The sequence below is a fragment of the Pristis pectinata genome, chromosome 7 (assembly GCF_009764475.1).
Source record: "Pristis pectinata isolate sPriPec2 chromosome 7, sPriPec2.1.pri, whole genome shotgun sequence".
In the NCBI taxonomy this organism is placed as follows: Eukaryota; Metazoa; Chordata; class Chondrichthyes; order Rhinopristiformes; family Pristidae; genus Pristis; species Pristis pectinata.
Window position 1 is genome coordinate 417,065 of NC_067411.1, and position 26,507 is coordinate 443,571.

Sequence of the window (26,507 nt, forward strand, 5' to 3'; positions counted from 1 at the left end):
GCAGGGACTAATCAAAGACAGCCAACATGGCTGTCAAGGGAAGATGCAGGTAGACAGTGTGGTGAAGAAGGCATTTGACACATTTGCCTTCATCAGTTAGGGCATAAAGTACACGAGTTGGGATGTTGGGACCACACAGAGTATTGTGTACAGTTCTGGTCGCCCTGCCATTGGAAGGATGTCATTAAGCCGGAAAGGGTGCAGAAAAGATTCACAAGGATGTGAATGGCTTGAGTTATAAGGAAAGATTGGATAGGCTGGGGCTTTTTTCCCTGAAGTGTAGGAGCATGAGGGGTGACCTTATAGAGGTTTACAAAATCCTGAGGGACAAGTTTTTCACACAGAGGGTGGTGGGTATATAGAGTCATACAGTACAGAAACAGGCCCTTTGCCCAACATGTCCATGCTGACCAAGTTGCCTAACTGAATGAGTCCCATTTGTCCACGTTTGGCCCATATCCCTCTGAACCTTTCCTTTCTATGTAACTGTCCAAATGCCTTTTAAATGTCATAATTGTACCCATTACCACTAATTCTGGCAGCTCGTTCCACATACCCACACCTTTCAGGTCTCTTTTAAATTTTTCCCCTTTCACCTTAAACCTATGTCCTCTAGTTTTGGACTCTCTGTGGACACAGCCCAGCACATCACGGACACCAGCCTCCCCTCCTTGGACTCTGTCTTTACCTCTTGTTGTCTTGGTGAAGCAGCCAGCATAATCAAAGACCCCACCCACCCGGGACATTCTCTCTTCTCTCCTCTTCCATCGGGTAGAAGATACAGGAGCCTGAGGGCACGTACCACCAGACCTATGCACAGCTTCTACCCCACTGTGTGGTTCCCTTATACAATGAGATGGACTATGACCTCACGATCTACCTCGTTGTGACCTTGCACCTTATTGCACTGCACTTTCTCTGTAGCTGTGACACTTTATACTGTTATTGTTTTTACCTGTACTACATCAATGGACTCTGTACTAACTCAATGTAACTGCACTGTGTAATGAATTGACCTGTACGATCGGTATGCAAGACAAGTTTTTCACTGTACCTCGGTACAAGTGACAATAATATACCAATACCTACCCTGGGAAAAAGACTTTGGCTATTCACTTTATTTACACCCATCATGGTTTTATAAACCTCAGTAAGATCACCCCCTCAGCCTCCTATTCTCCAGGGAAAAAAGTCTCCTTATAACCCAAACCTTCCAGTCCTGGTAACATCCTTGTAAAGCTTTTCTGCAACTTCTCCAGTTTAGTGACACCTTTGTATAGCAACGCGACCAGAACTATACTCCCAAATGTGGATTCATCAACCTCTTGTACGGCTGTAGCATAACATCCCAACCCCTGTACTCAATATTCTGACTGATGAAGGCAAGTGTGCTATACTCCTTCATCAAGAAGTCATGTTGCAGCTATATAAATCTTTGGTGAGGCCGCACTTGGAGCATTGTGTAGATTTCTGGTCGTCCCATTACAGAAAGGATGAGGAGGCATTGGAGAAGGTACAGAAGAGGTTACCAGGATGCTGCCTGGATTAGGAGGGCTTGGACGAACTTGGGTTGTTTTTTCTGGAGCATCAGAGGCTGAGGGGAGACCTGATTGAACATGGAACGTAGAACTTCAGCATAGGACTCCTAATTAATCTAATCCCTCTTCCCCACACATTGACCATTTCCCTCTCTTCTCTGCATATTCATGTGACTAGGAGTCTCTTAATCACTCCAGTGCTGTCTACCTCCAGCACCACCCCTGGCAGTGCATCCAGGCCCCCACAACTCTCTGTGTGTGGGAAAAAAAAACAAAAAAATCTTGCCTCACACATCTCCTTTGTACTTTCCCTCTCACCTTAAATACATGCCCTCTAGTACTAGATGTTTCAGTCCTGGGGAAAAGATACTGGCAGTCTACTCTATCTATGTCTCGCATAATTTTATAAACTTCAATCAAGCTCAGCCTCTGTGGCTCTAGAGAAAACATTCCCAGCTTGTTCAACCTCTCTTCATTGCACATGTCCTCTAAACCAGGCAGCATCCTGGAAAACCTCCTCTGAACCCTCTCCAAATTCTCCACATCCTTCCTATAATGAGGTGACCAGAATTCAACACAATAGTCTAAATGTGGCCTAACCATAGTTTTGTAAGGCTGTATCATAACTTACTGCTCTTGAACTCAATGCCTTGAATGATGAAGGCAAGCGTGCCATACACCTTCTTTACCATCCTGTCAATCTGTGTGGCCACTTTTAGGGAGCCATGTACCCAGACCCCAAGATCGCTCTGTACATCAATGCTGTTAAGGATCCTGTCATTAACTGTGTACTCTCCCATTGTGTTGGATTTCCCAAAGTACAGCACCTCGCACTTGCCAGGATTAAACTCCATCCGCCACTTCTCCGCCCATACCTGCAACTGATGTATATCCCGCTGTACTCTTTGGCAATCTATGCAATTCACAACGCCCCCAATCTTTGTGTCATCTGCAAACTTACTCACCCACCCTACCACATTTTCATCCAAATCATTTATATATGTGACAAACAACAGAAGTCTTGGTACAGATCCCTGTGGAACACCACTAGTCACAGACCTTCATCCAGAATAAGACCCATCCACCACTACCCTCTGTCTTCTATGAACAAGCCAATTTTGGATCCAATCAGTCAAGACTCCGTGGATCCTATGCATCCTAATTTTCTGAATGAGCCTACCATGGGGAACTTGTTGAATGCCTCACTAAAATCCATGTATATGACATCCACAGCTCTACCTTCATCAATCAACTTCGTCACCTCCTTGAAAAACTCAGTCAGATTAGTCAGACATGACCTGCCCCATACAAAGCTATGCTGACTGTCCCTAATTAGACCATGCTTCTCTAAATGCTCACATATCCTAAAGAAGCCTCTCCTTTAGTCCCCTACTACTGATTGAGACTCACTGATCTATAATTTCCAGGATTATCCCTATTTCCCTTCTTGAACAATGGAACAAGATTAGCTACTCTCCAGTCCTTCGGGACCTTTGCTTGTGGCTAGAGAGGACACAAAGATCTTGGTCAAGGCCCTGCAATCTCATCTCTCGCCTCTCTCAATAACCTGGGGTATATCCATCAAGCCCTGGGAACTTATCCAACTTAATGTTCTTCAGGAGACCCAACACTAGCTCTGTAGATGTAGCAACTCTGCAGATGTTTACCCCTCAGAACTCGCTAACCCATCATCAGCAGATTTGTCACACACACTCAGTCCCTATGTCCAAGTTATTAATGTGGATCACAAATAATTGATCCATGTTACTAGTTGCTAGTTACTGATGACTGACCTGAAATGCTTTTTTATCCCAAGTCCCTTCCTTTACTTCTTGATGAGGAGTATCCCACACCTCAGTTACTGGCTTTGAGGAGGTGGTCCTCAGCACAGCTTGTCCCCTTGTGCTTGAAGTCCAGCCTGGGTGATCCAAGCAGGAGAGGACAGGAGAGGGAGTGAGTGTAACCTCTGTCACTAAAGTGTCATTCTATAATACTCTTATTTATTTACTCCACAGGAATATGTTTCCCCCGAACCTGGTGGAGGCTTGCTTCAAACAGGTAAGAGAAAGGTCATCAAAGAGAGAAGCTAACCACCTGCTCTTGACATTCAATGGCTTTACCATCATCATGTTCCCCACCATCAATATCCTGGGGGTCACCACTGACCAGAAACCGCACTGAACCAACCACATAAATACCATGGCTACCAGAGCAGATCAGGGACTGGGGATCCTGCAGCTCGCGACTAACCCCTTGACACCCCAAGGCCTTTCCACTATCTGCAAGGCACAAGTCAGGATTGTGGTGGAACAGTCATCGAACACAGAACAGACAGCACAGGAACAGGCCACTTGGCCCATGATGTCTGTGCTGAGCATGATGCCAATTTAAAATACACATCTACTTGCACATGGTCTATATCCCTCCATTCCCCACATATTATAAGAGTCATTCAGCACGGAAACAGGACCTTTGGCCCAACTGGTCCATGCCGACCAAGATTTCCATCTAATCTAGTCCCATTTTCCTGTGTTTGGCCCATATCCCTCTAAACCTTTCCTATGTACCTGTCCAAGTGTCTTATATATATTGTTAATGTACCTGTGTCAACCACTTCCTCTGGCAGCTCATTCCAAAAACTGACAACCCTCTGGGTGAAAAAGCTACCCCTCAGGTTCCTATGAAATCTCTCCCCTCTGATCTGAAAGCTATGCCCTCTAGTTCTTGATTCCACAACCCTGGGAACAAGACTGAGTGCAATAACCCAGTCTCTTGGGTCCAGGCAACGTCCTAGAACATAGAACATAGAAAACCTACAGCACAATTCAGGCCCTTCGGTCCACAAAGCTGTGCCGATTATGTCCCTACCTTAGAAATTACTAGGCTTACCCATAGCCCTTTATTTTTCTCAGCTCCATGTACCTATCCAAAAGTCTCTTAAAAGACCCTATCTTATCCGCCTCCACCACCATTGCCAGCAGCCCATTCCACACACTCACCAGTCTCTGAGTAAAAAACTTACCCCTGACATCTCCTCTATACCTACTCCCCAGCACCTTAAACCTATGTCCTCTTGTGGCAACCATTTCAGCCCTGGGAAAAAGCCTCTGACTATCTACCCGATCAATGCCTCTCATCATCTTATAAACCTCTATCAGGTCCCCCCTCATCCTCCGTCGCTCCAAGGAGAAAAGGCTGAGTTCCCTCAACCTGCTTTCATAAGGCATGCTCCGCAATCCAGGCAGCATCCTTGTAAATCTCCTCTGCATCCTCTCTATGGCTTCCACATCCTTCCCGTAGTGAGATGACCAGAACTGAGCACAGTACTCCAAGTGGGGTCTGACCAGGGTCCTATATAGCTGCAACAATACCTCTCAGTTCCTAAATTCAATTCCACGATTGATGAAGGACAATACACCATATGCCTTCTTAACAGAGTCAACCTGTGCAGCTGCTTTGAGCGTCCTATGGACTCGGACCCCAAGATCCCTCTAATCTTCCACACTGCCAAGAGTCCTACCATTAATACTATACTCTGCCATCATATTTGACCTACCAAAATGAACCACTTCACACTTATCTGGGTTGAATTCCATCTGCCACTTCTCAGCCCAGTTTTTCATCCTATCTATGTCCTGCTGTAACCTCTGACAGCCCTCCATACTATCCACAACACCTCCAACCTTTGTGTCATCCACAAACATACTAACCCATCCCTCCACTTCCTCATCCAGGTCGTTTATAAAAACCACAAAGAGTAAGGGTCCCAGGACAGATCCCTGAGGTACACCACTGGTCACTGACCTCCATGAAGAATATGACCCTTCAACAACCACTCTTTGCCTTCTGTGGGCCAGCCAGTTCTGGATCCACAATGCAATGTCCCCTTGGATCCCATGCCTCCTTAATTTCAAGCCTTGCATGGGGTACCTTATCAAAAACCTCATAAATATCCTCTGTACTCTTTCCAGCTTTATGGTATCTTTCCTATAGCAGGGTGACCAAAACAAAACACCTGTTCATGTGCCTGTCTAAATGCCTTTTAAAGATTGCTATCATATCTACTTCTCTATGGCAGCATGTTCCAGGCACCCACCATTCTCTGTACAGTAAAAACTCAACTCATAAATATCCTTTAAACTTTCCCCCTCTCACCTTAAATTTATGCCCTCTAGTTTTTAGTTCCCCTTCCCTGGGAAAAAGACTATGTGCTTTCACCCTATCTCTACAACTCATGATTTTATGCACCTCTAAAAGCTCACCCCTCAATCTCCTACATTCCAAGGAATAAAGTCCTAGCCTGCCCAACCTCTCCCTAGAACTCAGGCCCTCGAGTCCTGGCAGAATCCTTGTAAATCCTTTTTCCACTCAGAATCAGATTTATTATCACTGTCTTATGACATGAAAGTTGTTGTTTTGCAGCAGCCGCACAGTGCAAAGGCACAAAATTACTATAAATTGCAAAATAAATGCTGCAAAAAAAGGAATAAGGAGGGAGTGTTCATGGGTTCATGGACCGTTCAGAAATCTGATGGTGGAGGGGAAGAAGCTGTTTCTGAATCGTTGAGTGTGGGTCTTCAGGCTCCTGTACCTCCTCCCTGATGGTAGCAACAAGAAGCGGATGGTGGGGAGGGTTACGCCCTTGATGGAGCTGGCTGAGTCTATAACCCACTGTAGACTCTTATGATCCTGTGCATTGAAGCCTCCATACCAGGCTATGATGCGACCAGTCAGAATGCTCTGTACCGTGCATCAGTAGAAATTCGCAAGTTCCAGTGTAATGATGTCTTTCCTATAACGGGATAAGCAAAACTGTGCACAAGTGCGGCCTCATCAACGTCTTGTACAACTGCAACATAACCTCCCAACTCAGTGCCCTGACTGATGAGGCCAGCGTGCCAAACGTCTTCCTCACCACCCTGTCTACCTGTGACACTGCTTTCAGTGAACTTTGTATTTCTACTCCTAGGTCCCTCTGTCCCACAAGACTCGCCAGGGCCCGACCATTCACTGTACAAGTCCTACCCTGGTTTGCCTTCCCAAAATGCAACACCTCCCACTTACCTGAATTGAAAACCGTATGCCACTCCTCGGTCCACTTACTCAGCTGATCAAGATCCCTCTGTAGTTTTGATAACCTTCTTCACTGACTATGATATAACCTATTTTAGTATCATCCTCAGACTTATGAACCATGTGTTGTACATTCTCATCCAAATCGTTTGTGTAAGTAATGAACAACAAAGATCCCAGCACTGATCTCTGAGACACACCACCAGTCACAGGCCTCCAGTCCGAGAAACAACCTATGACCATCACCTTCTGCTTCCTACCATCGAGCCAATCATGAATCCAGTCAGCTATCTCTTGCTGGATCCCATGCGATCTAACCTTCCAGACTAGTCTGCTCTGTGGGACCTTGTCAAAGTCCTTGCTAAAGTCCACATAGGCAACGTCCACAGCCCTACCTTCATCTATTCTCTTAGTTACTTCTTCGAAAAACTGTCAAAGATTTGTCAGACATAATTTCCCATGCACAAAGCCATGCTGACTGTCCCTAATCAGTCTATCCAAATGCTGGTAGATCCTGTCCCTCAGAATTCTCCCCCCCCCCCTACCCCCCCGATCTCAGACTCAGGGAACTGGTGGGACAATATTTGGCAGACTGTTCTCAGGATGTTAATGTTGAGGTTAAGATATCTTTTTTGGTCACATGTACATTGAAACACACAGTGAAATGCATCTTTCGTGCAGAGTGTTGGAAGCAGTTGAGAGAAGGTTTACTGGACTGATACTTGGAGTGGTGCGTTGTCTTATAAGGAAATATTGGATGGACTAGGCTTATATCTACTGGAGCTTAGAAGAACAGGGGACTCAGTTGTAACATATAAGATGGTGGGGTAGAGCGTAGAATAAGGGGTCACAAAAGTAAGGAGTTACCCATTTAGTACACAAGTTTTGCCTCTCAGAGGGTTGTGAGTGTTTGGAACTCTTTCTCACAGGGCAGTGGAAGCAGAGTCTTTGTATATTTTTAAGGCACGATCACACCAGCTGTGATCTTATTCAGCAGCCTTGTTCCAGGTTCTCCCACTGACACTGGGGCAGTTTACAGTAACCAGTTAACTTACTAACCTGCACATTGGGATGTGGGAGGAAATCTGAGCATCCAGAGGAAACCCACTTGGTCACAGAGAATGTGCAAACTCCACACAGACAGCACTGGAGGTCAGAATTGAACCCGGTCGCTGGAGATGTGAGGCAGCAGTACTACCTACTGCAGCACGCTGCTGCCCTGTTCCTGTTGAATCCTGACTGATGGTTGCATGTTCTTTGCTTTTAGTTTAAAACCAACTATGGCACAAGAAAGGTCACCCCGGTCATCGTGGAGAATGGAACTCTCAGCCCAGCTGTGGTGATCACCAACGTCACCCAGGCTGTGAAACTGCTCCTGGAAGCCACAGAGGAGCTGGTCCCAGTCCCAGGCTCTGTCAACTCCGTCAATGCCCTTGGGCTTGTTGTGTTCTCCATGAGTTTTGGGCTTGTAGTTGGAGCAATGAAGGAAGAGGGAAGAGCGCTTGGAGAATTCTTCAACTGCCTTAATGAAGCGATTATGCGTTTGGTGGCCGTGATCACATGGTACGAAGTACAGCAAATATAGACCACAGAAAACTTTGAGTCTGTTACTTAGGTATGGAATGATCTGTATGGATGGCATGCAAACAAAAGATTTTCTCAGTATATGTAACAATAATAAACCAATAGCAATTACAATACTTACTGTAGACCTTGTTTGAAGTTTTCTGACTTCAACTGTGTGTTTCTATTCTGCACGTCTCCAAGGCATATGTTCCAATCAGCTGCCTGTGTCTAACAGTACAGGTGTGTGTGTGTATATATATCTGTTTGCCTGTGTGTGTGTGTGTGGTAATTGGTTTAATATCTCAGTACATGTGACAATATAGTGAAAAGCTTTTGCTTGCATGCCATCCAGATGGATTATTCCATACATCAGTACATTGAGGTAGTACAAAAGGAAAACAATAACAGAATGCAGAATAAAGTGTTTCAGTTACAGAGAAAGTGCAGTGCAGGCAGACAATAAGGTGCAAGGCCATAAAGAGGTAGATTGTGAGGTCAAGAGTTAATCTTTATCAAGAGGTCCATTCAAGAGCCTGATAACAGTGGGATAGAAGCTGTCCCTGATCCTGGTGGTACGGGTTCTCAAGTTTTTGTATCTTCTGCTCGATGAGAGGGGGGAGAAGAAAGAGTGTCTGGGGTGGGTGGGGTCTTTGATTGTTGGCTGCTTTTTCGAGGCAGTGGGAAGTGTAGACAGAGTCCGTAGAGGAGAGGCTGGTTTACGGTATGTGTCCACAACTTTGTACAATTTCTTGTGGTCCTGGGCAGAGCAGTTGCCATACCAAGCCATGATGCATCCGGATAGGATACTTCCTTTGGTGCGTCGTTAAAAATTGGTGAGGGTAAATGGGACTGTCAAATTTCCTTAGCCGCCTGAGGAAGTACTGGTGTGCTTTCTTGGCCTTAGTGTCCATATGGCTGGACCAGGACAAGTTGTTGGTGATATTTACACCTAGGAACTTGAAGCTTTCAACCCATCATAAGATGTTGGTGAGGCTGCACTTGGAATATTGTGTGCAGTTTTGGTCACCATGTTATAGCAAAGATGTTATTAAACTAGAAAGAGTGCAGAAAAGATTTACCAGAGTGTTGCCTGGGCTTGGATGCCTGAGTAACCAAGGAAAGATTGCATAGAATAGGACTTTATTTCCTAGAATGCACAAGATTGAGGGGTGATCTCATAGAGGTGTATAAGACCATGAGGGTCATAGGGGGAACGCATAATCTTTTTCCAAGGGAGGGGGCACTAAAAACAAGAGGGCATAGGTTTGAGATGAGAGGCTAGAGATTTAAAAGGGACATCAGGGGCAGCTTCCTCACACAAAGGGTAATGAGTATTTCGAATCAGCAGCCAGAAATAATGGTTGAGGCGGGCACATTAGCAACATTTAAAATCCACGTGGATAAGTACATTGACAGGAGAGGATTAGAGGGCTATGGGCCAAACACGGGCAGATGGGAATAGTTTGTTGGGCAACACAGTCGGCGTGAACGAGTTGGGCTGAAGGGTCTGTTTCTATGCTGTATGGGCTGAATCTCCACCTCAACATCATTGATACAGACGGGCATGTGCTCCGCCCCACCTCCTGAAGTCAATGACCAGCTCTTTTGTTTTGCCAATATTGAGAGAAAGCTTGTTGTCATGACACCATGCCAATAGGCTATCTCCTTCCTTAACTCGGACTTGTTATATGAGATTCAGCCCACTACGGTGGTGTCATCTGCAAACTTGTAGATGGGGTTAGAACAGAATCTAGCCACACAGACTTGTGTCTAACTGTACATTGTTTGTGTGTCTGTGCCTGTGTGTGTCTGTATGTAGGTTCAAGAATGTGCTGAAATCTTCCTTGAGGAGTAGCACCATCCCTGGGAATCCTGGCCCACAGAGGTAGATGGGGAGGAGGTGGACAGGGAGGGGAGGAGGAGGTGGTGGACAGGGAGGTGAGGACAGGAGGAGGTGGATGGGGGTGGACAGGGACAGAGGGGGAGGGGAATGGTTTACAGGTGTGGGGAGAGAAGAGGAATGGGACAGGCAGAATGTTCTACTTGGAGCCAACATGGACACCGTGGGCCAAATGGCCTGGGTGCGTCTACAAGGAATCTGGCCCCCGTCACTCACCCCGTGCCTCACTCTTTCTGTTTCCAGGTATGGTCCAGTGGGGATCCTGTTCCTCATTGCGGGGAAGATTGTGGAGATGGAGGACATGAGTGTGGTGGGTGGGCAGCTGGGTATGTACACGGTCACTGTCATCATTGGCCTGCTGATCCACTCTCTGGTGGTGCTGCCCGCCCTCTACTTCTGTGTCACACGCAAGAACCCCTTTGCGTTCATCGGTGGATTGGTGCATGCCTTGGTTACCGCTCTCGGGACATCCTCCAGGTGAGACATGTCCGTAAAACGTGTGAAAGTAGATAAATCTCTGGGGCCTGACCAGGTATATCCAAGAACACGGTGGGATGCTGGAGAAGAAATTGCAGGAGCCCTGGCTGAGATATTTCCATCATCGTTAGCAACAGGTGAGCTGCCGGTAGACTGGAGGGTGGCTAATGTTGTGCCTTTATTTAAGAAGGGCTGCAAAGAAAAACCTGGGTACTATAGACCAGTAAGCCTAACATCTGTAGGAGGTAAGTTACTGGAGAGGATTCTGAGGGATGAGGTATATATGCACCTGGAAAGACAGGGATTGATTAGGGATAGTCAGCATGGCTTTGTGTGTGGGAGATCATGTCTCATGAATTTGATTGCATTTTTTGAAGAAGTGAACAAGAAGGTCGATTAGGGCAGGGTAGTGGACATAGTCTATGTGGAGTTCGGTAAGGCATTTGATAAGGTTCCTCATGGTAGGCTGCTGTAGAAAGTTAGATCACATGGGATTTAGGGAGAGCTGGCTAATTGGATACACAATTGGCTTGATGATAGGAAGCAGAGGGTTCTCAGATTGGAGGCCCGTGACTAGTGGTGTTCCCCAGGGATTTGTGCTGGGCTCATTACTATTTGTCATCTATATCAATGATTTGGGTGAGAATGTACAAGGCACGGTTAGTTAGTTTGCAGGTGACACTAAAATAGGTGGTGTTGTTGACAGTGAAGATGGTTCTCAGGAATTACAGGGGGATCTTGATCAGCTGGGTCAGTGGGCCGAGGAATGGCAAATGGAGTTTAATTCATCTAAGTGCGAAGTGTCGCATTTTGGGAAGACAAATGAGGGTAGGGCTTTCACAGTGAATGGTAAGGCTCTGGGGAGTGTTGTAGAACAGAGAGATCTAGGAGTACAAGTGCATGGTTCCCTGAAAGTGGTGTCACAGGTAGACAGGGTGGTGAAGAAGGCTTTTAGCATGCTTGTCTTCATCAGTCAGGGCATTGAGTATAGAAGTTGGGATGCTATGTTGCAGTTGTACAACACATTGGTGAGGCCACATTTGGAATACTGTATTCAGGTTTGGTCACCCTTAAAAATTAAATTGGTAAATTGGTTTATTATTGTCACATGTACTGAGGCACAGTGAAAAAGTTTTCTTGCATACTGTTCACACAGATCAATTCATTACAAAAGTGCGTTGAGGTAGTACAAGGTAAAACAATAACAGAGTGCAGAATAAAATCTTAGTTACAGGTGCAGTGCAGGTAGATAATAAGGTGCAAGGTCATAATGAGGTAGATTGCGAGGTCAAGAGTCCATCATCATACTAGGAAACCGTTCAGTATTCTTATAACGGCAGGATAGAAGCTGTCCTTGAGCCTGGTGGTACATTATTTCACGCTTTTGTATCTTCTGCCTGATGGGAGGGGGGAGAAGAAAAAATGTCCAGGGTGGGTGGGTCTTTGATCATGTTGGCTGCTTTACTGAGGCAGCGAGAAGTATAGACAGAGTCCATGGAGGGGAGGCTGGTTTCCATGATGTGCTGAGCTGTGTCCACAACTCTCTGCAGTTTTTTGTGGTCACAGGCAGAGCAGTTTCCATACCAAGCTGTGATGCATCCAGACAGGATGCTTTCTATGGTGCATTGATAAAAATTGGTGAGGGTCAAAGGGGACATGCCAAATTTCTTTAGCCTCCTGAGGAGGTAGAAACACTGGTGAGCTTCTTGGCCATGGCATCTACGTGGTTGGACCAGGACAGGGTATTGGTGATCTTCACTCCAAGAAATTAAAGCTCTCAACCCTCTCAATCTCAGCACTGTTGATGTAGACAGGACCTATGTGTTTGGACCAGGACAGGGTATTGGTGATGTTCACTCCTAGAAACATAGAAAAACTACAGCACAATTCAGGCCCTTCAGCCCACAAAGCTGTGCCAAACATGTCCCTACCCTAGAAATTACTAGGCTTACCCATAGCCCTCTATTTTTCTCAGCTCCATGTACCTATCCAAAAGTCTCTTACGAGACCCTATCGTATCCGCCTCCACCACCGTTGCCGGCAGCCCATTTCATGGACTCACCACTCTCTGAGTAAAAAACTTACCCCTGACATCTCCTCTATACCTACTCCCCAGCACCTTAAACCTATGTCCTCTTGTGGCCACCATTTCAGCCCTGGGGAAAAGCCTCTGACTATCTACCTGATCAATACCTCTCATCATCTTATACACCTCTATCAGGTCCCCCCTCATCCTTTGTCGCTCCAAGGAGAAAAGGCCAAGTTCCCTCAACCTGCTTTCATAAGGCATGCTCCGAATTCCAGGTAGCATCCTTGTAAATCTCCTCTGCACCCTTTCTATGGCTTCCACATCCTTCCTGAAGTGAGGTGACCAGAATTGAGCACAATACTCCAAGTGGGGTCTGACCAGGGACCTATATAGCTGCAAAAATACCTCTCGGCTCCTAAGTTCAATTCCCCGATTGATGAAGGACAATACACCATATGTCTTCTTAACCACAGAATCAACTTGCGCAGCCGCTTTGAGCGTCCTATGGACTCAGACCCCAAGATCTCTCTGATCCTCCACACTACCAAGAGTCCTACCATTAAGACTATATTCTGCCATCATATTTGACCTACCAAAATGAATCACTTCACACTTATCTGGGTTGAACTGCATCTGCCAATTCTCAGCCCAACTTTGCATCCTATCTACGTCCCTCTGTAACCTCTGACAGCCCTCCAAACTATCCACAACACCCCTAACCTTTGTGTCATCTGCAAATTTACTAACTCACCCCTCCACTTCTTCATCCAGGTTGTTTATAAAAATCACAAAGAGTAAGGGTCCCAGTACAGATCCCTGAGGTACACCACTGGTCACCGACCTCCACGCAGAATACGACCCTTCAACAACCATTCTTTGCCTTCTGTGGGCCAGCCAGTTCTGGATCCACACTGCAATGTCCCCTTGGATCCCATGCCTCCTTACTTTCTCAATAAGCCTTGCATGGGGTACCTTATCAAACGCTTTGCTGAAATCCATATACACTACATCTACTGCTCTCCCTTCATCGATGTGTTTAATCACATCCTCAAAAAATTCAATTAAACTCATAAGGCAGGACCTGCCCTTGACAAAGCCATGCTGACTATTCCTAATCATATTATACCTCTCCAAATGTTCATAAATTCTGCCTCTCAGGATCTTCTCCATCAGCTTACCAACCACTGAGGTAAGACTCACTGGTCTATAATTCCCTGGGTTATCCCTACTCCCCTTCTTGAATAAGGGGACAATATCCGCAACCCTCCAATCTTCCGGAACCTCTCCCGTCTCCATCGACGATTCAAAGGTCATCGTCAGAGGCTCTGCGATCTCTTCCCTCGCCTCTCACAGCAGCCTGGGGTACATCTCATCCGGTCCTGGCAACCAATCCAACTTGATGCTTTCCAAAAGTTTCAGCACCTTCTCTTTCCTAATATCTACATGCTCAAGCTTTTCAGCCCGCTGCAAGTCCCCACTACAATCTCCCAGATCTTTTTCTGTAGTGAATACTGATGTAAAGTATTCATTAAATACCTCCGTTATTTCTTCCGGATCCATACACACTTTCCCACTGCTGCACTTGATAGGCCCTATTCTTTCGCATCTCATCCTCTTGCTCTTCACATACCTGTAGAATGCCTTGGGGTTTTCTTTAATCCTGCCCACCAAGACCTTCTCATGCCCCCTTCTGGCTCTCCTAATCTCCTTCTTAAGCTCCTTCCTATTAGCCTTATACTCTCTAACATTACCTAGCTCTCTGTACCTTCTGTAAGCTTTTCTTTTCCTTTTGACTAGGTTTATTACAGCCTTTGTACACCATGGTTCCTGTATCCTCTCGTGACTCCCGTCTCATTGGAACATGCCTATGCAGAACTCCACACAAATAGCCCCTGAATATTTGCCACATTTCGTCCGTACTTTTCCCTGAGAACATCTGTTCCCAATTTAATCTTCCACTTTCCTGCCTGAGAGCCTCATAATTCCCTTTGCTCCAAGTAAACGCCTTTCTAGTCTGTCTGTTTCTATCTCTCTCCAGTGCTAATGTTCCCAATACCAAATCAAGCACAGCCTCTTCTCTTGTAGGCCTATCTACATATTGTGTCAAGAATCCTTCCTGAACACACTTAACAAACTCCTCCCCATCTAAACCCCTCACTGTCTGGAGATGCCAGTCGATGTTTGGGAAATTAAAGTCCCCCATCACAACAACTCTGTTATTTTCACACCTTTCTAGGATCTGCTTCCCCATCTGCTCCTCAATATCCCTGTTACTATTGGGCAGCCTATAAAAAACACCCAGTAAAGTTATTGACCCCTTCCTGTTCCTAACCTCCACCCACAGAGACTCTGTAGACAGTCCCTCCACGACGTCCACCTTTTCCGCAGCAGTGACACTATCTCTGATCAACAGTGCCACTCCCCCACTCCTTTTGCCTCCTTCCCTATCCTTTCTGAAACATCTAAAACCCTAGGAACTTGAAGCTCTCAACCCTCTCAATCACAGCACATTGATGCAGACAGGTGCATGTACACTGCCCCCTTCCTGAAGTCAATGACCAACTCTTTTTGTTTTGCTGACATTGAGGGAAAGGTTGTTGTCATGACACCATGTCACTAGCCTCTCTATCTCCTTCCTGTACTCCGACTCCTTGTTATATGATAGGAACCTCATTATGCTATAGGAAAGATGCCATTAATCTGGAAACAGATTAATGAGGATGTTGCCAGTGCTCAAAGGACTATGGAGAGTTATATGTATAAAATCAGGAGGGGCATAGATAGGGTGAATGCGCACAGTCTTTTTCCCAGGATTGGGGAATCAAGAACCAGAGGTCATAGGTTTAAGGTGAGAGGGGAGAGATTTAATTGGAACCTGAGGGGCAACTTTTTCACCCAGAGGGTGGTCAGTATATGGAATGAGCTGCCAGAGGAAGTCATTGAGGCAGGTACATTAACAGCATTTAAAGGATACTTGGACAGGAAAGGTTTGTGGGCCAAATGCCGGCGGATGGGACAAGCTTATATGGGAATTTTGGTTGGCTTTGGCTGTTTGGGCTGGAGGGCCTGTTTCTGTGCTGTATGACTGTATGACATCCCCACACTGTATTGGCCTGACATCGCCATCTTCATCCACTGCGAAGCAGTTCTACCTGGATGCATAGCAAGATCCCATTACGGGATCTGTTTCCACTAACTGGAAATCAGGGGCTGTTGGGAGTGAGGTGGGATGGAGGTTCAGAATTGGTTGTAGGAGTTTGGTGAGGGAGGGGACTGGTGAGGGAGTGAGGAGCGAGTGAGGTCGGGAGCTGGTGAGGGAGTGAGGAGCGAGTGAGGTCGGGAGCTGGTGAGGGAGTGAGGAGGCCAAAGGCTGCAGGGGATGAGTCATAGTAGACCTTGTATTGGGCTTTGAGCCTGGCCAGGTGATCAGAGTTTGAATTCACATAGACCCACATTAATTTTTGTTGATCTTTTATGATCTGTTTTATATTTCCTGTTCTGTTACCAATGGGATATTGCACTGAATCCCACAGATTATTCATTGGAAGTCCTGCAGAAATGGCCAACAAACCCATGGGCTACTGTGCAGTAATGTGTGAGACCGCACAGTGAGATGGAGTGTCAGGATATTCTGTTGGACCACTTGGGAACTCCCACAGTAACACAAGGGAACACAGTAGGTCATGGAGCAACACATAGAGCACTGCATCAGATCGCACACAGGTTGTTCCTGGATTCTGGTGCAGTTACACTCACCATATCTAAAGGCTAAATTCCTCCTTCTCATTCACAACACCATCGCAACAAACTTAGAGCCCCAGAGGGAGAGGTGTGTGTCTGCATGTTTGTAGGTGTGTGTGCTTGTGTTTGCATTTGCGTGTGCATGTGTGGTTGTTTGTAGGTGTGTGTGTAGATTGACAGCGATCAGTGACAGTGTTGTGATGAACTACATTGCTGGCCTGATGTTAACGTGCTGACACCCCTGCAGTTCGGCCACACTGCCCATCACATTTCGATGCCTGGAGGACAAGATTGGTCTGGATAAACGAGTCACCAGATTTGTGTTGCCAGTGGGAGCCACGATTAACATGGACGGCACTGCTCTCTATGAGGCCCTTGCTGCTATTTTCATCGCACAGGTTAACAACTTCGACCTCAACTTTGGGCAAATACTCACCATCAGGTAACACAGACAATTCCTCAGATAATCAAACTTATTCAGCTCTGGAATTACAGATCGTTGATTGAACAGTAGGTTAAGCGCCCTCATCCTGTAGTATATCGTTGAGGATCTGTGGGAGACTTGGTGACATGTTGAGCGATGGAAAAAGACAACTTGGAGTTGACGGTATTTTCGTGTACTTACTTTCCTTCGTACATTTGGGAGCTGGAGTGACCATGTTGTGCCTTATATCTCATTGCTATGGAATTCAGGGAGAGGATGGTAGAATTCTAGAACAAATGACCTTTTTAAAAAAAAGAGGTTTCAATTGTCTTAGTGGCTTAAAGTTGGATAAATCCCCATGTCCTGATGAAATGTATCCTAAGCTGCCATGGGAGGCAAGGGAGATGACTGGGGCCCTGACAGATTTTTTAACATGCTATCTTAGCACCTCTCTCCCCTTTCTTGATCTATCTGCATCCATCTCTGGAGACAAACTATCCACCGACATTTACTACAAACCCACTGATGGAGCCCTCACCCACATCTCCTCTGTTTCCCACATTTCTGCTCTAATCCCACTTCCTCCCAGACAGAACAGAGATAGCGATCCCCTGCTCCTCACCTTTTACCCCATGAGCCTACCCATCCAGCACATCATTCTTCAACATTTCCACCAGCTAAAATGTGATCCCACCACCAGTGACAGCTTCCCCTCCCCACCCCTTTCTGCTTTCCATATGGATCACTCTCTCTGTGACTCCCTGGTTCACTCATTCCAGATGAAGGGTCTTGACCTGAAACATTGACTGTCCATTTCCTTCCACAGATGCTGCCTGACCCACTGAGTTTCTCCAGCAGCTTGTGTTTTGACTCCAGATTCCAGCGTAGAGTCATACAGTAGTTAGGGATAAATTTGTCCCAGTGAGGCGGTGAAGGAACCATGAGTGACAAGGGAGGTGGAACAACCAGTTAGGAAGAAGAAGGCAGCACACGTAAGGTATAAGCACCAAGGATCAGACAGGGCTCATGAGGAATATATAGTAGCAAGGAGGGAACTTAAGAAGGGGCTGAGGAGAGCGAGAAGGGGACATGAAAAGGCTTTGGCGAGTAGGGTTAAGGAGAATCCCAAGGCTTTTTACTTGTACGTGAAGGGCAGAAAGATGGCTAGAGTAGAGGTAGGTCCGATTAAAGACAAAGGTGGGAAGATGTGCCTGGAAGCTGTGGAAGTGGGTGAAGTTCTCAAAGAATACTTCTCTTCAGTATTCACCAAGGAGAGGGGTCTTGATGACGCTGAGGACAGTGTCGGTAAGGGTAATGTTCTAGAGTATGTAGATATCAAGAGAGAGGATGTATTGGAGCTGTTAGAAAATATTAGAACGGATAAGTCCCCGGGGCCTGACGGAATATTCCCCAGGCTGCTTTGTGAGGCTAGGGGGGAGATTGCTGAACCGTTGGCTAGGATCTTTGAGTCCTCATTGTCCATGGGGATGGTACCGGAGGATTGGAGGGTGGCGAGTGTTGTCCCCTTGTTCAAAAAAGGTAGTAGGGATAGTCCAGGGAATTACAGACCAGTGAGCCTTATGTCTGTGGTGGGCAAGCTGTTGGAAAGGATTCTTAGAGATAGGATCTATGAGCATTTAGAGAATCATGGACTGATTAGGGACAGCCAGCATGGATTTGTGAAGGGAAGATCTTGCCTCACAAGCCTGATAGGGTTCTTTGAGGAGGTGACCAGGAAGATTGATAAGGGTAGTGCAGTGGATGTGGTCTACATGGATTTTAGTAAGGCATTTGACAAGGTTCCACATGGTAGGCTTCTTCAGAAGGTCAGAGGCCAAGGGATCCAGAGAGGCTTGACCATGTGGATTCAGAATTGGTTTGCCTGTAGAAAGCAGAGGGTTGTGGTGGAGGGAGTCACCCTCGGATTGGAGGGCTGTGACTAGTGGTGTCCCGCAGGGATCGGTTCTGGGACCTCTAATTTTTGTGATATTTATTAATGACCTTGATGAGGGGGTGGAAGGGTGGGTTAGCAAGTTTGCAGATGACACAAAGATCAGTGGTGTTGTGGATAGTGTGGAGGGCTGTCAAAGCTTACAGAGGGATATTGATAGGATGCAGAGCTGGGCTGACAAGTGGCAGATGGAGTTCAATCCGGAGAAGTGTGAGGTGGTACACTTTGGAAGGACAAAGGCGGAGTACAAGGTAAATGGCAGGATTCTGGGCAGCGTAGAAGAGCAGAGGGATCTGGGGGTTCATATCCACAGATCACTGAAAGTTGCCACACAGGTGGATAGGGTAGTTAAGAAAGCTTATGGGATGTTAGCTTTCATAAGTTGTGGGATCAAGTTTAAGAGTCGCTAAGTAATGATGCAGCTTTACAAAACTCTGGTTAGGCCACACTTAGAGTACTGTGTCCAGTTCTGGTCGCCTCATTATAGGAAGGATGTGGAGGCATTGGAAAGGGTGCAGAGGAGATTTACCAGGATGCTGCCTGAATTAGAGAGTATGGATTATAAGGAAAGACTAAGGGAGTGAGGGCTTTACTCATTGGAGAGAAGGAGGATGAGGGGAGACATGATAGAGGTATACAAAATATTAAGAGGAATAGATAGAGTGGACAGCCAGTGCCTCTTTTCCAGGGTACCAATGCTCAATACAAGAGGGCATGGCTTTAAGGTAATGGGTGGGAAGTTCAAGGGAGACGTTAGAGGGAGGTTTTTCACCCAGAGAGTGGTTGGTGCATGGAATGCGCTGCCTGGGGTGGTGGTGGAGGCTGATACGTTGGGCAAGTTCAAGAGATTGTTAGGTAAGCACATGGGGGAATTGATAGAGGGATATGTGGGAGGAAGGGGTTAGATAGTCTTAGGAGTGGTTTGAAGGTCGGCACAACATGGTGGGTCAAAGGGCCTGTATTGTGCTGTACTGTTCTATGGTTCTATGGTATGGAACCAGGCCATTTGGCCAGTGATCCACAAATCTGAAACCCTGCCCCCTGCACCAACTCTTCAGCCACACATTCGTCTGCCATATTCTTACCCTCACTGGCGTGTGGTACAGGCAGCAATCCAGAGATTACCACCTTTGAGGTCTTGCTTTTAGCTTCCTTCCTAACTCCCTATATTCCCTATTCAGGACCTCATCCTCTCTATAGCCTTTTCCTCTCTATAGCTGCAACATAACTTCCTGATTCATACTCAGTGCCCTGTCCAATGAAGGTAAGCATGCCATACGCCTTCTTTACTACCCTATCTACTTTCATGGCCACTTTCAGGGAGCCTATGGACCCCAAGATCCCTCTACATCAATGCTGTTAAGGGTCCTGCTACTAACGATATGCTTTACTCTTACATTTGACCTCCAAAAGTGCAACACCTCACACTTTGTTAGATTAAACTCTATCTGCCATTTCTCTGCCCATATCTGTAACTGCAGTATCCTTTGGCAGCCCTCTACACTGTTCACAACTGCACCAATCTTTGTGTCGCCTGTAAACTTACTAACCCACCCATCTACATTTTCATCCAAGTCATTTAAATATATGTAGGTCCCAGCACCAATCCCTGTGGACCATCACTGGTCACTGACCTCCAGCCGGAATAACACCCTTCCACCACTACCCTCTGTCTCCTATAGGCAAGGCAATTGTGAATCCAAACTACCAAGTCACTGTGGATTCCATCTATCCTAATCTTCTGGATCAGCCTACTATGAGGGACATGGTCAAATGCCTTCGTAAAATCTATGTAGGCAACATCCACTGCCCTACGCCCATCAATCACCTTCATCCTCAAAAAAAACTCAATTGTTTGTAAGACATAACCAGTCCCACACACAGCCATGCTGACTGTTCCTAATCAGGCCATGTTTTTTGCAAATTCAGATAAATCCTCTTCCTAAGGATCCTCTCATAGAGTCATACAGCACAGAAACAGGCCCTTCAGCCCAACTAGTACATGTCAACCAAGATGCCCCATCCAGGCTAGTCCCATTTGCCAGTGTTTGTTCCATAACCTTCTAAACCTTTCCAATCCATGTACCTGTCCACTGTCTTTTAAAAGTTGTTATTGTACCTGTCTAGCCACTTCCTCTGGCAGCTCGTTCCATGTACATACCACCCTTTGTGTAAAATAAAGTTATCCCTTGAGTTCCTATTAAATCTTTCCCCTCCCACCTTAAACCTATGTCCTCTAGTTCTTGATTCCCCAACCCTGGGAAACAGACTGAGTGTATTCACCCTATTTATGCTCCTCATGATTTTATACACTTCTATAAGATCACCCCTCAGTCTTCTATGCTCCATTGAACTAAGTCCCAACCTACTCAGCCTCTCGCCATAACTCAGTACCTTGAACATAGAACAGTACTGCACAGGGACAGGCCCTTTGGCCCAGTATGTTGTGCCGAACTAATTAAAAATTGTGTCCTGGCAACATCCTTGTAAATTTTCTCTGCACTCTTCCCAGTTTAATGGCATCATTACTATAGCAGGGTGACCAAAACTGAACACAGTACACCAAATGCAGCCTCACCAAGTCTTGTACAACTGCACCATGACCTCCCAACTTTTATACGTAATGTCCTGATGATGGGTCTCGACTCAAAACATTGACTGACCATTTCCCTCCATAGAAGCTGCCTGACCTGCTGAGTTCCTCTAGCACCTTTGTGTGTTGCTCCAGATTTCCAGCATCTGCAGTCTCTTGTGTCTCATTTTTATACTCAGTGCCCTGACTGATGAAGGCCAGTGTGCCAAAAGCCTTCTTCACCACCCTGTCTACCTGATTCTACTTTCATGTACTTGAATTCCAATGTCCCTCTATTCTACAACACTCCCCAGGGCCCTGCCTATCACTATGAAAGTCTGACCTTATTTTGACATTCCAAAGTGCAACACCTCACACTTATCTGAATTAAACTCCATTTGCCATTCCCTGGCGCACTTACTCAGCTGATCAAGATCCCCCTGTAATTTTTGATAACCTTCTTCACTGTCCACTAGACCACCTATTTTAGTGTCATCTGCAAACTTTCCAACCATACATTGTACATTCTTGTCCAAATCGTCTATAGAGATGACAAGCAACAATCGGCCCTGCACCAACCCCTGAGACACACCACTAGTCACGGGTTTTCAGTCTGAGAAACAATCTTCTCCCATCACTCTCTGCTTTCTACCATCAAGCCAATTGTATATCCAATTAGCCAACTTTCCCTGGATTCCATGTGATCTAACCTACCAGAGCAGCCTACCATGTGGAACCTTATTAAAGGCCTTACTGAAGTACATATGGACCATGCCTACCGTCCTGCCCTCATCGACCTTGGTCACATCATCAAAAAACTCAATCAAAGTTGTAAGACATCATCTCCCACGCACAAATGCACGTATATCTTTTCCCTCAGAATCCTGTCCAGTAACTTACCTACCGCAGGTGTTAGACTTACTGGTCTACAGTCCCCAGGTTTTTCTTTGCAGCCCTTCTTAACTCAAGGTACAACATTCAATACCCTCTATTCTACTGGCACCTCACTAATGGCTAACGATGGTGCAAATATCTCGGTAATTTCTTCTCTAGCCTTGCACAGTGTTCTTGGATACACCTGCTCAGGCCCTGGAGATTTATCTACCTTCATACATTTCAAGACATCCAGCACCTCCTCTACTGTAATATGGATTATCCTCAAGACCTCCCTATTCTTCATGTCCTTCTCCATGGTAAAAACAGTGGAGAAATATTCATTAAGGACTTTGTTCATCTCCTGGGGCTCCACACACGGATGTATACTTTGGTCTTTGAGAGGTGCTATTCTCCCTCTAGTTACTCTTTTTCCCTTAATATACTTAATCTCTTTGGATTCTTCTCAATCTTCTCTGCCAAAGATATCTCATGTCTGCTTTTTGCCCTCCTGATTCCCTTCGTGAGTACAATCCTGCATCCCCTATACTCCTCCAGGGATTCTCTTGATCCCAGTACCTGACCTATGCCTCCTTCTTTTTCCTGGCCAGGGCCTCAATATTTCTCATCATCCAGGGTTCCTACTCCTACCAGCCTTGCCCTTCACTCTAACAAGTGTCACAAACCAGCAACAAAAGAAACACACTGTGCATGATTTAGTGTTAAAAACTATTTTATTAATCACTACTTATGATAATACGTAAAATAAAAGTAAAAATGTTAGTATGTTAGAATTCAAGAATGTTAAACCTCGAACGTTAACCCCAAAACTAAACTCGTCGTGTGTGTGTGTGACAAAGTCCAAAACTCCCAGTTCCTGAATGGTTCTTAAAGTTCAGTTCTGCAAGCCATAAGGTGAAACATGAGCAAGGGTTTCTTCAACAACCACCGTTGTCTGAAGATAAGATGTAGATGTAGAAAAACATAGAGAGAGTACATACGAAATCCAAATGTTCCACGATGGAACCCAAACGACACTTCAGTGTTTACTCGGTAGTGACTTCCTCACCCCGAAAAGCATCCGAACCGTGGTCGTCCACACACAAATACCTGTTTCCTTCTACAGGTCAGCAACAAAGTGAACTCCTCCAGATTACTTCCAATTTCCATACATGGATTTCAGTGGCAAACACAGTTATTGTTTCTCATCCATCGATAGAGAAAACAAGCAGGCTGGTGTCTCTCTCCCTTCTCTCTCTCTCTCCTTCTTCTTCTTCTTACAACGTCATTACGTCCTTTATCTTCTATTAACGTAAGCACGCCCCACACACACATACACACACACTCTCTATCTGAAAGGGACTTTCACTGAGTCCATAACACCTCCCACCTAAAAAAAAATTTTCCCAAGAAAATTTTAACCGCGCATAGTTAGTAATGTTAATAATTATCATGCTACACAACTACAGACTATCAGATTAGTACAGATACATGTTTCCCATTTAACATCGGGAAAGACAATCAGCAATCACATTATCTTTGCCTTTAATGTGAGTTATCATGAGATCAAACTCTTGCAAAATTAAACTCCAGTTTAACAGCCTTCTGTTCTTGTTTTTGACTCGGCTCAGAAACACCAGTGGGTTATGATCTGTATACACAGTCAATGGTTTCTGAGCGGTGCAAACATATACACTGAAATGTTGCAAGGCTAAAACAAGCGACAGTAATTCTTTCTCTATAGTGGAATAATTCTTTTGATGCTCATTAAATTTCTTTGAAAAGTAAGCTACAGGATGGTCAACATCATCAAAGTCACCCTTCTGCAACAACACAGCTCCTGCAGCTTCATCACTGGCATCTACTGCTAATGAAAATGGCTTTTCAAAGTCAGGTGATTTGAGCACAGGATGGTGGCATAAAATGGCTTTCAGCTTCTCAAATGCTTCTTGACAAGAATCTGTCCAAACAAACTTTACTCCCTTCTTCAGAAGATTAGTTAGGGGAAGAGCAATATCAGCAAAGTTTTTACAAAATTTTCAATAATATCCAACCATTTCCAAAAATCTTCTAACAGTCCTCGTACCTGTGGGAATAGGGAACTCAGATATTGCTTGAACTTTTGCCTGAACAGGAGCTTGCTTGCCTTGACCTACAACATAACCAAGATACGTCACAGTGGCATGGCCAAATTCACTTTTAGCCAAGTTAACTGTAAGGTTAGCCTTGGAAAGTCTTTCAAACAACCTTTCTAACGCAGAGATGTGATCTTCCCAAGTATCATTCCCAGTCACTAAGTCGTCAATGTAGGCATCTGTATGTTTTAACCCATGAATCACTGAATTAATCATTCTTTGAAATGTTGCCGGAGCATTTTTCATTCCAAATGGCAAAACATTGTATTCATACAATCCAGAAGGGGTTACGAAGGATGAAATCTCCCTTCCTCTATCTGTTAATGGAACACACCAGTACCCTTTTAATAGGTCAATCTTTGTAAGAAATTTTGCCTTTCCCACTCTGTCTATGCAATCATCCACCCTAGGAATAGGGTAAGCATCTGACTTTGTTACAGCATTCACTTTCCTGTAATCTGTGCAAAATCTAACAGTTCCATCAGGTTTAGGTACAATAACACAGGGCGAACTCCAATTTGAAGTAGAATGTCTAATAATATCATTTTCCAACATGTACTTTATTTCCTGATCAACAAGTTTACTTTTCTCTACATTCATTCGATATGGGTGTTGTTTGATTGGTTTTGCATCCCCAACATCAACATCATGGGTAATTATCGATGTTCTGTTTGGAACATCTGGGAACAGATTTTTAAATTTTAAAATTAATTCTCTCATCTGTTGTTTTTGTGAAACTTGTAAATGGTCCAACTTCGTTTCAAGGTTCTCCAGGATATTTTGGTTTTTTAGTTTTGATGGAACAATATTTGGTCTAAATTGGCCTTCCTCAACATCAACGTCAGGCATTCTAGAAACAACCTTTACATCATCCACCAAGGCCACAACTGAATCCCTCTCATAATAAGGTTTTAGCATGTTTACATGACAGAGTTGTGTTTTCTTGCGTCTATCTGGTGTTTTGATTATATATGTTAGATCAGTCACTCGAGATTCAATAACATAGGGTCCAGAAAAACGAGATTGCAAGGGATTATTTTGGCTAGGGAAAAATACCAACACCTTTTGCCCCACTGCGAATGTCCTAGGCCGAGCACGTCTATCAAAATATGTCTTCATTCTTATCTGGCTTGTTTTCAGATTCTCTCTCGCTAGCTGGCAGACTCTCTCCAACCGAGTTTTAAATTTTTGGACATAGTCCAACAGACTCAAGTGAACTTCCTCATTAACCCATTGCTCTCTTAACAACTCCAAAGGTCCTCTCACCCTATGTCCAAATACAAGCTCAAACGGACTAAATCCTATTGACTCCTGGATCGATTCTCTAACGGCAAACAAAAGTAAATGGATACCTTCGTCCCAATCCTTTGTGTTTTCAAAGCAATAAGTCTTCAGCATATTTTTGAGAGTAGAATGAAATCTCTCCAGAGCTCCTTGAGATTCTGGGTGATATGCAGATGATACAATCTGCTTTGCTCCCAGCTCATAGACTATTTGTTGAAAAATTTTTGACATAAAATTACTACCTTGATCAGATTGGATTTCTTTTGGCAAACCAAACAAGGTAAAAAATTTTACAAGAGCCTTTGACACCGTCTTGGCCTTAATATTTCTAAGGGGTATTGCCTCTGGAAATCTAGAAGTGGCACACATGATGGTTAACAAATACTGATTTCCAGTCTTAGACTTTGGTAAGGGGCCAACACAGTCCACAATCACCTTCGAAAAGGGCTCCCCAAAAGCAGGAATTGGCTTCAAAGGAGCCACAGGGGGTTTTTGATTTGGTTTACCTACCATCTGACGTGTGTGGCAGGTTCGACAAAACATCACCACATCTTTTCTCAAACCAGGCCAATAGAATTGTTTCAAGATCTTCCCTACAGTTTCATTCACACCAAAATGACCACCCAAAGGCATACTATGGGCCAGGTTTAAAATCTCATCCCTATAAACTTTTGGAACAACAACCTGATGAATAACTTCCCATTCCTCAGTAACAGGAACATGAGGAGGTCTCCATTTCCTCATTAACACTCCATTTTTGACATAGTATCCAGTTGGCACTTTTTCAATCTCCTCACATGAGAGTGCTTTTTCTTTCAATTCTGTCAACTCAGGGTCCTTTGTCTGTTCCACCATAAAATCCTTCCTCGACAAAGACAAATCTTTAAATTCAGGCTCACTATAAGGATGTTGATCCTCCAATGAAGACAGAAAAGTCTCAGATA

At 45.1% G+C, this 26,507-nt stretch overlaps 1 protein-coding gene across 3 annotated transcripts in view; it reads left to right on the plus strand.

Annotated features, from left to right (window-relative positions):
- The window catches only part of LOC127572488 (excitatory amino acid transporter 1-like), a 60,121-nt gene that overhangs the window by 26,486 nt on the left and 7,128 nt on the right, over positions 1–26,507 (plus strand). For all 3 annotated transcript variants that reach the window (XM_052019835.1, XM_052019833.1, XM_052019832.1), the window contains 4 exons: positions 3,554–3,596; positions 7,879–8,174; positions 10,321–10,554; positions 16,572–16,766. In XM_052019835.1, the coding sequence (XP_051875795.1) occupies positions 3,554–3,596; positions 7,879–8,174; positions 10,321–10,554; positions 16,572–16,766 (768 nt within the window). The remainder of the gene's footprint in view (positions 1–3,553; positions 3,597–7,878; positions 8,175–10,320; positions 10,555–16,571; positions 16,767–26,507) is intronic.